At 37.0% G+C, this 17970-nt stretch overlaps 3 protein-coding genes across 6 annotated transcripts in view; 2 read left to right on the top strand and 1 right to left on the bottom strand.

Annotated features, from left to right (window-relative positions):
- Window positions 1-17970, top strand: part of LOC136414096 (homeobox protein aristaless-like) — a 65497-nt gene that overhangs the window by 45468 nt on the left and 2059 nt on the right. For all 4 annotated transcript variants that reach the window (XM_066397913.1, XM_066397916.1, XM_066397914.1 and 1 more), the window contains 2 exons: window positions 419-656; window positions 2382-2427. In XM_066397913.1, the coding sequence (XP_066254010.1) occupies window positions 419-656; window positions 2382-2427 (284 nt within the window). The remainder of the gene's footprint in view (window positions 1-418; window positions 657-2381; window positions 2428-17970) is intronic.
- Window positions 1-17970, top strand: part of LOC136414106 (reactive oxygen species modulator 1) — a 62633-nt gene that overhangs the window by 8525 nt on the left and 36138 nt on the right. The gene's annotated exons all lie outside the window — the stretch shown is intronic.
- On the bottom strand, window positions 13854-14912 carry LOC136414103 (larval cuticle protein A2B-like). The gene is made up of 3 exons (XM_066397922.1): window positions 14564-14912; window positions 14237-14504; window positions 13854-14185 (listed from the first exon to the last, which is right to left on the bottom strand). Exons 1-3 carry the CDS (start codon window positions 14573-14575, stop codon window positions 13857-13859), a joined length of 609 nt encoding a protein of 202 aa, XP_066254019.1. The 5' UTR covers window positions 14576-14912; the 3' UTR covers window positions 13854-13856.

Consider the following 17970-nt stretch of genomic DNA (forward strand, 5'->3'; position numbering starts at 1 on the left):
CCAGTTGTATACTCGAATTTAAATTTAATGGCATTTTTTATTTTCATAGAGAATGCAAAACTAGGGTACCCGTTGCCATTCTTAATTGACAATAAATACACATAGAAAAGCTATGGCCCCCTTTGAAAACGACGATCTAGATTTGATTGATCCTGATCAGCTAGTTTTCAGCCAACCTGATTAATCCCCAATTACGCCAGCCAATCCGATTAGTTGAAGATCCGTAGATGCGGATCAATCTGATCTAGATTTTCATTTAGCCTTTCTGTGGTTTGTAATTCCACACGTTTATATTGCAAATCTGCTAAAATCTCCTTTTTCAGGGACATTCTCATATAAGTAGCATTCTAACTGGGAAATGACTAATTCGTTTGTAAATTAAATTGCCAACATTTTCAATAATGTTCTTTCATTTCAGAATCTCATCCGTCTGAAAATTCGGAAAACATGGGAGTTTCAGAGGAAGTTACGCCTGCTGCGGGTACCGAACCAAGGCCTCCAGGGCAGGACCAAATAAGTGATGGCAGTGATCATGAACCTGATGATTATGCTCCGAAACGAAAGCAGCGGAGATATAGGACGACGTTTACCAGTTTCCAGTTGGAGGAATTGGAGAAGGCATTTTCCAGGACCCACTACCCGGATGTGTTCACGAGGTATGGCAACGATTCATTAGAAATCTGAAACTGAAAAACTCGACATTGAATACTGCTTCTATGCTGACGAGGCTAAGTTTTAAACATTACAATTTTATTTTGATGAGTGTCGAGAGAGATTTATATTTACCTACCTTAATCTCGTTGGTCGGAATTAGCGTAATTTATGATTTGGTTGGTTTAATCTAAGTTTTGGATATCCATAGCAAATTCCCAGCAAGAATCAGTTTTATATCGGGTGTAACTTTGAAATTTTCTCACGAATTTTTACAAAAACAAACATAACAGACTAAAATAGTAATAACGAAAACAAACGCTAACACACACGTGTGTTAGACAAATTACATTAATTGGGCACGGCGGGATGAAATAGGCTAGCTGAACTACCAAGACCGAAGTACTAAAACTTATCTGCCTCTTACAAGTTTCCGAAAGATTAAAATGGTGTTAATTTCAACAATAATATTGAACAAAATATCACGAAACGCCCGTTATGAAATTGGTCGGGTCCAGATCTGTAACGATATTCCAATCTGCAAACAGAGGAGGGAAAACGAAACATCGAACTTTTCTAAATTCTGGGAAGAATTTTGAATTATGAAAAAGACCTACATTTGATCATTTTTTAAATTTTCGTATCGATATCGTCGACATCGTTAATACCTTGGTAATTTGTTGGTAATTGAACAAACCGACCTCAAACTACTTTCGTGATTCTGAAGGTACCTCGAAGTGAAGGGCTCTTAAAATTGAAGGAGATAAATTCAGTTAGCAAATTTTCAATCTCGATCTTGGTATCACAGGAAGTTCTGGTTTAGATCACCTCAAAAAATTCTTTAAAAAATACGAAATCTTTCTGTCTCAATTAGCTCTGTAGATAAAATTGTACAAGCAGTCATCTCCTTTAATTTCTGAGATAATGGAGTCATTTTCATACCAGTTTCACGAAGTTGAAAATGCGCTTAAATGAATTCGCCTCAAGAAACATCTTCACATTAGTCTAAAAAGGTGCAAAATTTAAGCAGTACCCTAATGTGTGCCACAACATGGGAAATTGAATTTTCATCCCCCAAAATCTCCAAGTAAGCTAAAAAGAGGAAGAACGTGAAAATCTTCAAAAACCAAGTCAGGGCCAACTAACGCGTAAAAATCGGAGTATTTTGAACGTGATTGAATAAATTGGTTTACGACCCGAGTTCTAATAGCAATTTTTGGTGAATCGTGCACCATGAGTAACCCCGGTGTAGATTTAGAGTTTTCTCTACCTAAGTAGAAAAGGACCCACAAATCACTGGTATCTAAAGCAGTCAAATGAGTATATCATGTTTGCGTTCTACAACCCACGATAAAGTAATCGGGGCTTCTCGACAGGCATTCCGACTTGTCTGCAATTTGTCGGGGCACTCCGGTCGGCTTTGTAAAGGTTTCAGAGTCAATTAGGAGGACCCACAAAAACATAAGTGCTATCGCATGATGAATATAGAAATGTTATTGTTTTTGCATAAAAATATGTGGGTTTTTGCCAGCGCGATAATGGATTTATAGTCTCTGAAAGGATTGAGCGAAACGGTTTCGGGCAACGAAAACGTTGCTCGCTAATAAAGCCCAGCCCCGGCAATTAAACGCGTCCAAATCCAATCAAGTGGTGACCTCTTTGGCTTAATTGCGATTGTGAGCAACATACTCGCCATCTTTCGAAATTTGATAAATCTTTTGTTGTTTCAGGGAGGAATTAGCCATGAAAATTGGACTAACAGAAGCCAGAATACAGGTAAGATCAATTAACCTTCTTTCTATAAAACCGATATTATAAATTAAATTTCCACAGCAATTTCTGAAAATTATACGGCAAAAATTGCGTTAATTAGATTTCGGAACAACAAAAATTAAACTTCACCTTGATTCTCTGTTAAGGTCAGACGACCGCAACACCAGAGCTAGTGATCTTACATAACTGCGTTAAAATGTTTCGTGAATGATTTAATTTAATTCAATCGGTGCAATCTCCAGTGGCGTGGATATGGTTCAGGTAGTGTTTCAGAAATAAGCAAAAAGCACACAGTTGACTTAATTAACTCGATAGAAATGAGGTATTTCCCAGTGAGAAGAAGAAGCGCTTTAAATAATGGTACTAACATTAGCCTGGTTTTTAATTTTTTTTATATTTGACGCACTCCCGCCACTTTATTTGAATAGATAAATGAAAAGTTACTATGTACATTTTCTTTTAATAAACGAGATATCAACTGAAAGATATTCTCAGTATACAATACTTAAAATAAAAAATAGTATCTTGCCCCCCAGCGGCCACATGTGCCTCTAATTTTTTGAGTTCATATTTGCAAAATTGAGTTTCGTAAGAAACGCTCAAGCTGAATCCTCTTAAGTACAAATAAGATGGCGTAATTGTTGTTTTCACGGAAAGGGCTATGTTTGGTGAATTCTTTTCTATCAGAAGCTTTAACTGAATCTACACTCCGTATATCGCAGTTTTTTTTATTAACATTCATTCGTTTATCTACTCATAATATTTATTTAAAAAAACACTACAGGTTTAAGTCGTTTTTGACATTTTTGCGCGTCAGACCAAGTCAAGAACGTCATACGACGCCTCGGTCTCTGGAGCGGGTAGGCTTAAATGGCGATTTTGCCGTGGGAACCCAGCGATAGGTGATTATCGTATGGTATGTAATTGCACCTTGAGCGCAACTCTGACACAGATGATCAGAGTACACAAGGTTTAATCTAAGAAGTATATAGAAATTTCTATTTTAGGTTAATATGCATGAATGCAATTTGGGATCAAAAAAAGCGTGAGAATTATAATATATTCGGAGGAGGGTTTCATGTTCTGTATCACAGTGACATATTTGGAGAATGTCTGATTCGTAGTCATTGACAAAACTGTAATCGCGATAAATTACCCCTGCTACTCTATCTACGATTGTTACTTAATAATAAAATATCTGATTTTTAGTGCAGATGGTTCTTTTTTAAAAATTCTTCAGAAAACGTCCAGGGAATTAAAGATTAACGGGTTTTGGTTAACCTAAATTACAAAAATACAAAAAATACTAATTCAAATGGTTTTACTCTTTTGTTCAAACTTATCATCTAAGTGGCTCTAAGTGGCATTAATATGCAGTAATAAATGCATACTTTCCATTGCAGTTTATTTCGCAAGTCAATTGAATCTTCACAGTTAATATGCCAATAATAGGCGAGGTAATACATTCGTTTTAGTTGCCAAGACCGCTCTTCCATTTGAAATAAACTCGCTCAGTTTACGAGACGTTTATGCTCTACTTTATCGCCACCTAAGAGCCACTTGGTTCCGCTTTAGATTATTCTTTCTACTGGTAGTCCCAGCCAACTAAGTATGTTCCAGCATACTCATTAATGTTGTTCACATTATTTTCTGAATTTAGCATATTTACGATACAATTATTTATTCTGTGCTACAAGTACTTAGGCGCAAAAATTTAACTTCCAGGTAACTTTACCTACAGGATAATTTCCAGGCAAGCTATGCTGTCGACCAAAATATGGTTTTTAATTGAAATTATCTTCCAGATAAGGAGGGTGGAACCCTAATTTGTAGGCCCTTAACGATGCGAAGAAAAGTTACATAATACAAAAACCGGAGTTTACAGTTACTCCTAAGTACTCCTTCTCCGTGTGTAAATGTCGATTGTCATGAGGTAAGCGGGACTGCACATTACCTCCGAAAATTGGTACAGCAAACAAATTACGGAACGTTAAAATAATAATTGCGTAGCTAAATAACTGCCTAATTTATATCCCACTAACTTTTTCGTTGCGTGTTCAATTACGTGACTGACGGTTCATTAAAGAGTCGATGAAGTGTTATTTTTGCCCACCTTTTGGCATCCATTTTGCCACAATTAGGGAAGCATATAATTAGGAATTACTGAAGATATTCGCGAAAAAAGGAAATTGAAGGCTCAGAAAGTGGTTCTTGAAGAATCCTGTCGGTATTGTTGTTTTCGACCCACTTTTCCGCAATCAGAATCAAGTATCCTATCTACCCAGCAAAGGATGGAAATGATATTTTTTAACTTTTCTGTGCCTCTTTCGTGCTTCCTATCAATTTTCGTGGCGTGTTTCTGGAGTGTTTATTGGATCATTTGGATCACTATCTCAGATTTTCATTGCGTACCAAAACTTTCGGAGCGGTTTGCTTGAATTGTCGAGAGTCCACCTCACTTTTTTCAGTAAGTTGCATAAAAAGGAAAACCCTCTCCCCTAAAGATGCTCGTAACTCAATGGATTTTCAAATTACTTATTGAGATTTCGCGGACGCGGACGATTTTTGAGCTTACTTCGAAAAGCTCTCGAAAGGTTTGGTCTAATTCGCGCACGTCTCGTTAAATTGAAATTTGCGTTTCATCAGTGAAATTATGTCAGTTTGGTGGATGAGACCATTTGGATTTGGGCCAGGTTAGTTTCTGGCCTCTTCAAAATCTTTCAAGTGGGTTTTCAGCTTCCAAATTTCCGTTTACTTCACTTTATACTACAACAGCACTCATCGCATCAAACGTGAATTCTGCGCTCATTGTTTTTGACTTATCACTCTAACAAAGGCAGACAGTTGTTGAGTCATGGCCATTAATTGCTCATTAATTTAATAGTGGGAATGTGGTTTTCCTAGTCGCTTCGCTGCAATTTTATGTCGTATACAACATTTACACCTCTCAACATTCCACTAATAGAGGAATAACACGCTGTTTTACTCACGATTATTGAATATAGCACGAAATTTCCAAATTGAATTACCTGGTACATATGTTTTGTTTATCACGATTATTGTAATGAGGAAAAAGGACTTATTATCTTATTAGTTGACAATGGTCTACTTATGTTTTTAATTATACAGTACGTTTTGTAACACCCAACGGAGAGTTCTGCTAGAGTCGCAGCTAGGAAATTTCGCACAAGCAAGATTTGCACTCCTAACTTTGCTGTAATTTTTCTAAAATGTCGTAAAAATACTTAAAATAAGTATACAATACAATACAATAAGTATAGAACAAATACTTACAATAAGTATTTGTTTTTAGAAAAATAGCATCTCCCTATGCTCCATGCAAATTTCTAATTTAGAGATTTGCGTCAAGGATAACGGGCAAACTAAGTTCAAAAAGTGAATTTACTTAAGTTTATCATTCGAAGTTACCTCCATTTGCGGCAAAACAGACCTAATTAAAAACTTAGAGCAACGTTAAGAGATTTGCAAAATTCCGGAAGGAACAGTGCAACAGAAATCTTAACTGTATAATAGATAAAGGCACCTTTTAGGCTTGGAACACCAAAGGCATGTGGCCATCGCGGAGTCGATATCGAATCTCCCAAAATTTTGAGTTAATAAAATAAAAAATTGCACATTTTGAGAGACCAGGAGCAACTGTCGCTCTGATGTAAAGAGTCCACATTCAAGAGACTTAAGAGCGCCATCAAACGATCAAATATTACTCTTTTAATGGCCTGGGAGAAAATTAGTGTGTAACTCGTGCGTAACTTTTATTGACGAAACAAAGCAATTACAAAAACAATCACAAAAACTTACAGACAAGATGGGAGAGGAGCTCTCGAACTGAATACAGTCGGAACAGAACTGCACTTGACCTTGCCCTCGTCGCTCTTTTTCTAGGTCCAATATAGTTTTTGGAAATCCCCATCATCAAGGTTAAAAGATCTAGATTACTAAGGCTATAATATTTACATTGTAACCGTGACGTAAATAGACTGTCCCGATTTCCCTTCTAAGAGGTGCAATAAAGAGGCCGGTTCGACAATATTTTTGGAATTCTCATCATTATCATCATCATCATCATCATCATCATCATCATCATCATCATGACGTAACACGGATTAAACTTAGCCATTATCCCCACATTATTCACACACTATTATTCAGGTTGCTCTAGGTTATTTCAGAATTCTCGAATATTCCGGTTGAAATGGGTCAAAATTCTCGCAGCTAGTAACTCAGATCGCAGGTCTAAAAATATTCTGTTCAAGTTGGACCAAGCTACGTGAAAATTGTTTGAGAAATTCCTGTTGTTGATATGATCACTCTTCCAAAATGAAACGATTGATTTTTGTTCATCTTGCTCCGGGTTAGGTACCTACTTCCCATTAGGCGTAATGCTTTCAAATCAGTTCGGTATGGGTTACCTTGAAATTCTGGAAAATTCCTGGTTAATAGGATTTTCAAGTTCTCAAAAATGTACTGCTTAGTACTCCTAGATTCTCGAACATCTCTGTTCAATTTGGTTCTGGTTCTCGCCTCGCAACCCAATTGGCTTGAATAGCAATTTTTAAAAATCTAGAAATACCCTGGATCAAGCAGGTCCACCTCTTATTGAACCTGATCTAGAGCTGAGACCCTTCCAGCTTCTTCATAATTTTTGTTCAGATAGGTCAGATAGGTGTCAGTTGAAAATTCTTGAAAGCTTCTATTCGCGTTGATTTAAAGTTGTCCAGTAATAAAGTTGTCCACTTGAAAATTTGGTTGATCCACAATTCTCAATTCCTGTTTCATCCGACGGATTTCAGCAAGTTGATAGGGATTGACTGAAAATTCTCGAGATTCTGTTTATCGCGAAAATTCTTGTGAAGAGTACAGTGAGTTTCCTGAAAGCTCCTATGTATGTTGATTTAATTTTATCCCCAACTCGTGAAAATCCAAGCTGAGATCGGTTTGGGGTAGTCCCTAATACTCGAAAATTCCTATATAAGTTAGTTCGTGGTTGTTTAAATTTTTTCGAAACATCTTGTTCTGATTACCACGATTCAAAAGTTCCAGGTCAAGTGGATACAAATTTGCGACATATGCGTGAACGATCATTCTAATGATATTTGGCAATAATGAAATTCCCCTAAAACAAGACAAAATTCATATGTATAAATCCATGTTACCCTAGTTTTCCGGTATTTTTTGATCCGATTAAGAAGTAGTTTGGCCCTGAACCGCAGGCCTGCTTTTTGCGTGGCATCGTCTTTGTAAGGTCGGGTCCATCAAACTCTTAGCAATACATCAACTTTCAATCAAGCAGAATAAAATCGGTTTCCGCAAAAAGACGACTCAAAAAGGTACCGATAGCTGATTAAGCTCCCGGTCATCCGCATTCCTTTAATGATGTCCCATCCCGACTCGACTCACCTTCACAAACTACAATTCTTGAGAAATGGAGACATATAATTTATTTAATTAAACCTAATCGCTCAAGTCCGTGACTTGTACTCGGTGTTCGAAAAAAATACATTTCTCAAATGACTCTCTTCCTCTTGTGCTGTGTCATTTCGACGCAACAGGTGTTTATGCGTATACATGGGGGCTGATATCTTGATTAAAAAATAAGAGTTTACAAAAAGTGTTATTAATAGTCACATCAAAAATTGGTAATAATAATTTCTTATAGTCAATTAAAGGTTGCGTCGAAAACTAAATGATTACACAGGCAACGTAATGGCATCGCGCGAGCCGACATCCTAAAATTATTATTGCTCTAGGAGTGTAGACAAAAATTTCATGTAATTTATTACTATTATAATCAAGGTTAAAGCAATTTTGCTATTTTTTCTATTAATTTTGCGTTAATGGTAATCAAAACACAACCGTGTAGTTAATAATGCGCATTATAATAACCGTAATTAGCAGCATTTTAATCCAATTATGTTAAAGCAATTATTGTGTTAATAATATTGCTTTTTGTGTTTTGACCGGCATGAGTTATGCAAAAATAAATTTACCAGATAAATAAACTGACGTCATTATTTAACTTGAGACGTGTTTTTAGTAGTTTCAGCTAAACTTCGTTTAAAAGCGTTGAATTATTTTGTTATTCCGGTTATAAAATTTTTTGTTCGGGAAATAGGAGCAACAATGAGCTTGCCAGTTAATGCCATGTTAAAATCAGGACAGGTAATTTACTTTGTAAACAATATCCAATGGAAGAGGCGAGAATAGCTCAATTTGGCCCTCAATAAGCTCTTCGTCATCGGCGGCGTTCATAACTCGCCAGCTTTTCATTTCTTTTGTGCCAGCAAAATCCAATAAAGGGTCATTTTAATAAGTTATAGAATACTTTATTTTCCACTGATTGCTAAATTTCATGCTTGTATTCTTCATTTATAAAACTCACAATGGACCTGGCTTAAAGCGATAAATTATAAAAAGATCCATCTACCTGCGTTAATAGTACCATCTCGCCCATATAATTAGATGATTTCAGGAAACATATGAAATTTCAATATTTCATTCTATCTGTTTTTTAATTTAACCGATATTTTCGGGGTGTTTGGAAAGGTAATTTGTATTTGATTAATGTGCTTTTATCCTGTAGACTTTGAACCGGTGAGACATCGCGCTTGTCCAAAGGTGATAGTCATCTCGCAACTTTTTATACCATGAATTTGGAACAAACTCGATATTGCTCTCTAAAATCAAATTTGTCGCATTCTTTCGAAGATATCTCATTGAATAAAATGACATGAAAATACATACCAAAGGGTTATTTTCGGTGACGCATATCGGGATATCTGGAATTCTAGTAGATAAATGATCTTATACAGGGTGTTTCACAACAATACAGCCGAAGCCTCCACCACACTATCAGTAGTAAAGTTCAAGAACAGATTAAGTCGGAGCACCGAACTCCACCAGAAAGATTTAATTTAATTTAATTTAATTTAATTTAAAAGTGGAATGATGTGAAGAGATCCCTTTACGCTCAATGTGGCACACTTGTATAAAGCCCGAATCACTTTTCTCTTTGTAAACTTTTATTCTAAAATCGCTTATAATCCCAATTAATTTAATTGATAACCACTGTAAATCACTGTCTGGGGCACTAGGTTTTCAGATTTCAACGATGCCACATATGCTTATACTATACACTTTGTAATTGAAGGTAATTTTGAAATAATTATTCTCAGTCATATCACGTCTGATGCAAACGTTAATTACGTTCGATTTAATTATAGAAAACCCTTTAGACCAATGCCAAAGTACTAATTTTCCATCATCAAAAGTGTATTCGAAAATGCGTTAAATAACTGTTGTTAGTCGATTTTTGATCGTGGAGCCGGAGTACAACGTACATGGTCAATTGGGTCATGCCTCATTGACTTCATATGCCTTATTCTTGGTCAAGAGGCTGACATTTTTTTGTACTGAAAAGTTAATTAAATTAAAAAACCTCGAACGAGCTATTAAATTTGTGTGTGTACAAAAGAAGCCGCGTAAATTTGAAACAATATGCGAGTTTGTATTTAATAGGCGCTCTGGGTTCTCGATCAGCAGGACACCATTGAGCTAATTTTGGACCCGGCGGGGGGCCTTTCCTCTGGCCCGCCTCTGTTGTTAAATGTGGGGTCGGTATAATCACAGATTTGTCATGTTTACACTAAAGACGTTTGGATATTTAGAACCCGACCATCATTAAATTTAATTAATATCTTTCGGGCGGCGTTCTCATGATTGGATGTATGACGGTTTTAAAAAATAGATCGTCCTTTTTTAACGCTGTAATTAAATTTCCCTCGGGTGTCTTCCAGGTTAGATTTGTTTTTAAACTGCTAGAATTTATCATATTCTACTGATCGGTTTATCATGTGAAATGGGCTATATTTAATGGAGAGCTCGTTTAAAACGTTCAGTTAGGAGTTGAGATTTGAACGGTGACGAAGCGACTCGAACGACCTCCGAATCCTGATATAAGAAATTGGACCGATGTAAGAGCAACAGTAATTCACTGAGCACTACTATGAAAAACATGTACATTTCAATATTACATAAACTAGAATTAATGTGAAGGTTCACCCCGGAGTATCGCGAGTTTTCGGTCCCCCAGCGAAAGCTTCAAAGCTACTTTATAGTTGAGCATAATTAAGAACATTTTAAGCTTCAAGCTAAACAGCATAGGGGAACGGATTTTTGTCGAAGAACCACCGTTATTACTGCATAGTATAAGTGCATTTACACCGCAGCAATTTGCGCAAATCTCCACTCACTACTCGAAAACAAAAAAAAGCTGGGAACTTCATTAACTCTATTGGATTTAGCGAACCCCAGTCGAGTTATCCTCACGATGAACTCTTAAATGAGGTCTGCGATTAGGAAGCTGAGTTCAACATACCCTGGTTCGGGAACCATAGATCCTCTACATTTTACCGATCCAGGAGAGTGAGTGAAAAAGAAAGCAACATCAACGCAGATTGTTGTGATCAGTCTGATACCGAAGATCAGCTTCGGGCTTACTGCTCCCATTAATGCATCCTTCTTGTCGTATGAGATACCGGCTGAAGACGAATACTTTTAGCGATGATACCATATTGTTAGCATAAATAAATTATTCAGCAGCAAAGAATGTTGTGGGTTTTATTTTTGCCCACATTTATGGGGGTTAGAGTGCATCCAAGTGACGAGGATATGCATTACGACCGCCATCACAATATTGATCACCCTATAATTTAATAGTTAAATTGGCGTTGCAGCTTTTAAAGTGTCTTTGAAATACGGAACTGATGAGGGAATTATGATGGTAGGTGCAGGACTTGATAGAAGTACGTAAACCTGTTATTATTACTTTCCCGAACATTAACGCTTTGTGCACTCATTCGTAATCGTCGTTCCCAAAGAGCATTAAAACGACTTAAGCCATTAATTGCTTAGGAAATAAACATTTCATAAAAGATACATTTTAATAATAAATAATAACATGTTTCCAAACCCGCATTAAACACTTTATGGGCTCACCTGGTCGTTTTTAATCATTCGTTTCCTTTTATTTGAAAAAAAAAGCTAAATTGTTAATTAGCGGCCGTTATTATCATAAACGGTGTACTCGCTTTAAATGCCTTAATAAGAATATTCAATACGGACATAATTAGCGGTATGAAAACTAATTAATTCAGCGTGTAGTTAATGGATCCTGTAAGAATGCACAGGCTGGACGATTACGCGATAAAGAGTAGTCATATAACTATTAAAGCTATTTTAATTTATGACAGGGTTAAACGTAAGCGTAAACAAAATACCACCACAAATCGCATCAAGTGTAGGTATCCATGTAAGATAAACGATAAGCGAGTCTAGTAGATATATCTGCCAAAGGCCATGGTTTTAGAAGAAGCACTGAATATTTATTAAATGGGATATCAAAAATGGTGAGACCAGAAATACCTGCTTGTTACTGATAATTACCACATCGTCGGCATATGAATACAATATTGCCTCTCTACTGATATAGGCAAGGATCATCTCCCGACCGAACAAACATCTGTTTCAACTAAAAACCGTGGAATCTCCTGTTCTAACTAAATGGCGCATGTTTACGCCCATGCAAAGCCCTATTCAATTTACATACCTAATCGCTATCTTCATCAATACCTTCTGGTATGTAAAAATACCAATTTAACATCCATTTTTTATTATATCAATTATTTGCATTTACCATGGTCAATAAGAATCGCCTGAAAGCTAATAACGAGTATCTAGGGTGTCCGTTTCAACCAGGGGGATGTCGGTAACCATAAAAGATACAAGGTCGGTTAAGGAACGGAACACCCATGTATGATTCTTCATCGCCCAGCCTTTAATGTTGAATAAATCTGTTAGCAACTGATCTAACTAACGTTTATCTTTGTCCGAAATAAATTTGGTATTACCCGGTTTTGTCTTCGAAGTCCTTTTTGATAACTTAAATACTGCAAGCTCGTTCATTTAGAGTCTATCTCATTTAGTAATTTCTAATCTATTAGAGCTTTTTTTCTACAAGTTGTTCTATAGTCAGAGCCCTATATGACACTTCATAGGTTTTTGAGGTTTCCCCACAATAAATATTACCACTCTCGAAGCAATCGATGGATAAGGGAGATCACCCATGCTAAGACCATCCCATACGGGTATCCCATTAGGTATATGCAGGATATCGCCCAAAACTTTCAAGACAAATCAAGTTTCTCAATAATAGAGCTTTCAAATTAATTCCAGTCCAACCTTTCAACCACTTATTAATGAGAATTTTTCCTTTTTTACTGAATTTTGACTCCTTGCGCGCTTTAAAGTTATTAACAAACCCCCGCATTTTTTGACATCCAAACGGGAAATTTCTTGGATATCTGGAGTAAACACCAGATATAAACCCTCTTCCACAAAAGGCTCTCAATCTATTAGAGTACTTCCTACATTCTGTTGCCTACGGTAGTCTACTATGTCTTATCCAAGGCAGCAGCACTCAAAAATATCATAATAAAAGCTATGTAACGCAATTACCACACACGAAGGTCATACAACCCAAGATGATGCCATTTCTCCTTAATTATTTTGTAATGCTGAGTCATGTATATTATAATTTGTAACAAAACTGCTTCACATTCACTTAAGTAGTTACTCTTCAGTTAACTTTCGATTGTATTGTAGTTATTTTAAGGCTTTTTCAAATAAATTGTTTTAAAAAATTGTTTATCTATGGAAATCATTTTGTTGGCGCAGTCGGTAGGATAGCTTTATTTATTTTTAAGCATGTACTATGTGTACTAATAAAAGAGGTGAGTAATCGAGCATTTACGACAATGATATTCTGGTTTTAGTACTTTCTTATGAATTTTCGCGTTTTGAGAAGTGATTGATCATTATAATTCGATACCCTATATTTGTATCTATAAAGTCGCGCTGCATTTTTGGAAAACACCATATATATTTCGAACATTGGTATTTCGAAAATAGTTATAAGTTGTAATAAGGCACTTTAATGGAAATAATCTTCTTAGAAATTTGAAAAAAATCCAAACATTTAACAATATACAGAGGATTGCATTTAAGATAATAAAGTTAAATTCTAGGACGACTTTTTGTGCCACCCGGTATGCTTAAAAATATATTCAGTTTATACTTTTGCCTTCATTTTACAACTTTTGTAATAGCTCTCGCATTTTGTAGTAAATATGCGAGCCTTACACCTAAGATATAGTTTTTTTCCGCTCAAAAATCCCGCTTTTAAATGGTTCATCCTGTGTACAATGTTCATTAGAAAATGTCAATTTACCTATCTATTTATATATATAATATATAATAATATAATATATAATATATAATATATATTATATATATATATATATATATATATATATTACCACTCAAATAAATAAAAATGTATAGTTGCAAAATTACAATTAATATGGAACAATGGGAGAAGAGTAGGCTACTTTAGCTACTGAAGGGGCTGCGGAGTAAGCGATAGGTGCATGATCTAAGGGAGCGGCAAATCTCGTGGCGAAAGGAGCGGCAGCCAAAGCTGGACTTGCACCATAAGTAATGGGACCATGCGTCAATCTAGCGATGTGTGCGGGGGTGATAGCCAAGGGGGCGGCTACGGGGGCTAATTTAGCGATGGCGGGGGCGGCAGCGACGGCTTTAACTGCAATTGCAGCTGGTTCTCTACGGATGACTGCGTTGAAGCCATTTACGGGATCGGCAGTGTAGTCTACGATCCTCCTGTTACCTAAAACAATACCCGTATACGGCCACTCCAGTGATAAAATTCACTAAGTACCATCAGGCTCAACGAGGGAATAGCTGCCTTGAACTAAATCTCCGTTCCTGGTTTCAGTTTGGCTTTTGCTGTCTCCTGTAAGCCCATCCTGGACATCGTAGCCGTAGCTGTATTGAGGATTGGGATTGTATTCTTCAGCAGGCGCCGCCACTATCGTCTTGGCAATGGGGCTGGCAAAAGTCAACGGAACTGGGACGGCTGCGTAGGCTGCGGGCTGCAACAAAGCCCCACCCTGGGCCATAGCCACAAGAGTGGCGAACGCGATGAACTATTAGTTTAAACAAACCCTGATATATTTTAAAGGGAGTTGTGCAAATGACCACTTACCCTGAAAGCCATTTGTGCTGATGTTTTCTTGATCGAGTAGCGAACTGCAGTAATTCGAATCGGGCCCGATGATCTTTTATAATCGAAAAATGTGGAACAAAAATGCACATGTGCCTGGACCAGATCGCCTGACAACCGGTAAGTCGTATAAATTCGTGAACGGGACGTTATGTCACAAGATTTTGGTGCCAAGGTTGAAATGCAATAATAATATGGTGGAATCAAATATCAGAAGTAGGGCGGCGCAGGAAGATAATGCCTTAATTAAAGATCATCAGTGTAGTGCCGCAAAAACGAAAGGTGATTTAGTAGAATTATGAACAAGAAACTGGTATATCTTCCTCTATAAGCTGAATGTGGAAATGTAAGAAATGTTATTAATTAGTTAGAATTAATTGGACATATAAACCAAGTGGGGCGCTGGTCAGTTCGCAAGTGCACGCAGGACGCCGCTGTGGAAGACCGAAAAGAACTGTCAAGGATGAGGTATCGAAAGTGCAAGGAGAATGCATTTTTAGTCAGTTATATGAATCTGTGAACTTTAGTTGCGATTACCTGTTTAAATTATTTAAGCGAACGAATAAATATATTAAAATGTATGTAATTGAGGCTGTTAATAAAATTGAGATTATTAATTGCTCGGTGTAGGTGCGTGTCGGTTACAACATTTTCCGTCGACTGCATCGCAAAATACCGGAAAAAAAAATGTCTACTTACTCTAAGTAGATTCACGTGTCAAGCATAAGTGTTGTGAGTGGTCAGATTCAAGTTGTCGTGAGTGTAGTCGGGTGTATTAAACCAATCACAACGCGCTCAAAATCGGCTTAAATAAAAGGCCGTACAATAATAAGGATCATTACTAAATGATTTTGCATTTATTAAACGAACTTCTCAATACTTAGCCGATGTAAAAAATAGTGAAGTTGATGGGATCATGTAAAATCATTTCCCTGTTAATTCGGGAGCCAAAATTTGACCGTATTGCTTCATTAAAAAAAATAAAATTTTCGCTTTAAAAGGGTGGGAAAATATTAGGAGAGGGGGCACTTTTCATTGTAAATAGCATGTTCTAAGCTGTTGAGGCGGGTTATTTTTGGGAATAACTTCTCACATACCATTAGGCACACTATTCTCAATTAAAACTAACTAAGAACAACATTTACCCTTTGTTCAAGGCACAGATGAACATCCTTGTGCTTTTCGGTGATAATCTGTTACTGTCTTCCGAACCCAGGAAAAAAGTAGTGGAAAAAACCAAAATAAACGGAAATTTTTACGTAAGAATCGGTGTGTGCTCTTAATAGGATATTTAGCAAAAATCACGAACAGAGGATGTGGGCATGATTTATGCTGCTAACACTAGGCCTTAAAGGTCTGTTATTTTTATGAATCTTAGAAACATCCTAAGAATGAGGTGCTTTACTACTGTGAAATTCGTCTTTCTAACATTAATTCTCATCATTTAAAAGACCATCCATTTTTGCTCATAAGTAACAGAGTCCATCATGGCTATGGTGCTACCTTTGTCAGCTAGAAGGACTTAAATATTCTTAGCTCCACTCCTAGAATTGAGCATCTTTTGTTCGATGAGGGTTGTTCAATACGAAACGGTTTTTCTAAAATTAGTTTTGAGCTAATCTCAAGCTTTTATTGGTTTTCCCGTGATTGCGCCTGAGCTGTTTCTTCTATATTTGAAATAAAGTCGAGCTTAGCAAAGTCCTAGGGAAGGGCAGAGCAATTTAAGCCTTTCGAAAGAACAGGAGTTTCAGTACCAGAGAGGATTTTGTTGGACAGATTTATTGGTGCCTTTGCAGCCACATGGTCATTATTACTATTCAGCGATCGTGCCGACCGGATCCGATGCAATAAACTTTTTCACAATTGGATTTTAAGCTTCTACGCTACAAATCTTTATTTGTGCTACAGATTAAACACAGCTAGCGACCGAGCAGCATGCCCAAGCACCCGCAATAACTACTTAACCAAGATAGTATCGTTCATAAGTAGTCGAAATTGCCGCACAACATATTAGCCGATCAAAATAAAGGAACCCCCGTCGGGTTCCAGAACAAAGTGCTGATCCGAAAAACAGCAATATCATTGACTAAATAAGACCGTTAATGCTCATGAGATAAAAGAATAATAGCCCGGCAACCGGCAATCACTCCAATCTCAATAACGCTCGGTAATCGGCAGCCAATTAATTGTTATCGATGCCATCAGTGGTATCGTTGACTGTATTCGATTAAGATGGGATATAATACATCAGAAAGAAATGTGCCCACTCACGTTCTACTCTGCTTTGGCTGCCTGGCTGGCGTTAACCAGTAGTGGTACTACCTGTAATTAGCTTTCCAATCGCTATCTGGCTATTATTTCGCCTTATTAAATTTATTCCTCCTGACACCCGTTTGCTGCTCTATAATAAAGAGGTTATTATTACCTGCCTGATACTAAAGCACCTAAATCTTACCATGTCGATATTTACGACTGGGAGGTGGCGGACATCCACCCGGCTTTTAAAGATGATATATGGATTAGCCACAGAGTAAGTGAATTTCGTTTATGGCAAACTAGACTAGGAGATGGCAAAATCAAATTTAAAAAAAAATACAGCGAAAGAAAACAAGTCCCTTCCACGACCAAATTCAGACAACACAGCTAGATCGAGGAACATCTGTCGTGAGTGTGGAGCATCCCCGAACCCTGGTAACACCGAAGAATACCCCTGCCGAATGGTTTATAAACATGATGGGTTGTTAGGTAATTCTCTGTTTATACCAAACTCAGTCTTTTTTTCTATTCACTAAGCATCTATTTTTCATCAACGCAGGTTGGTTAACCAATAACCAAGAACCAGATTGAACCGATCAGCCGTAGCCCGAACTAACCCGCTTGCCGTGCTAATCAGCGATGAGCCCAATGAGGGAATCGCCCAAAGTACAACAGATAAATAAGCTAAATTCCAACTAATCGGCACATTTGCAGAAAAAACTAGCAGTTTCTATTAATAAAGTTGCATTATTTTTTAACAAATGATTTGCTCGCATCCATCAAGAACGATCCACCGCTTCGGTGGTATTAAGTACAATCATAACAACTACTACTTTAAAGGCTGATAAAATCATTAAGAAAAGAATGGCTGAGACAGAGGCAAAAAAGTAACTCTCTTGTCGTTTCTCGGTACCCAGAAATAGTCGGTTTAATGGCACCATATTAACTGCGGCCTCTACATCGGCAAAATATCTCGTTAATGCAATTATCGGAATCACAACGCCAATTATTACGATAATAATTACTTAATCTATTTTAATTATGAAGCCGGAATCCAAAAAATGCTTTGTCGGAGTTTAAATTATTTACCGGGAAACTTCGGTGCCACATATTTGAGAAAAATGCTGGCGACC

The sequence above is a fragment of the Euwallacea similis genome, chromosome 16, assembly GCF_039881205.1.
Source record: "Euwallacea similis isolate ESF13 chromosome 16, ESF131.1, whole genome shotgun sequence".
In the NCBI taxonomy this organism is placed as follows: Eukaryota; Metazoa; Arthropoda; class Insecta; order Coleoptera; family Curculionidae; genus Euwallacea; species Euwallacea similis.

What these genes read in the sequence shown, in the direction of transcription:
- LOC136414103 (XM_066397922.1), bottom strand. An exon ending in TTCCCTCGTTGAGCCTGATG is followed by an intron (nt 14,186 to 14,236) that starts GTACTTAGTGAA and finishes GTATTGTTTTAG; the next exon opens with GTAACAGGAGGATCGTAGAC.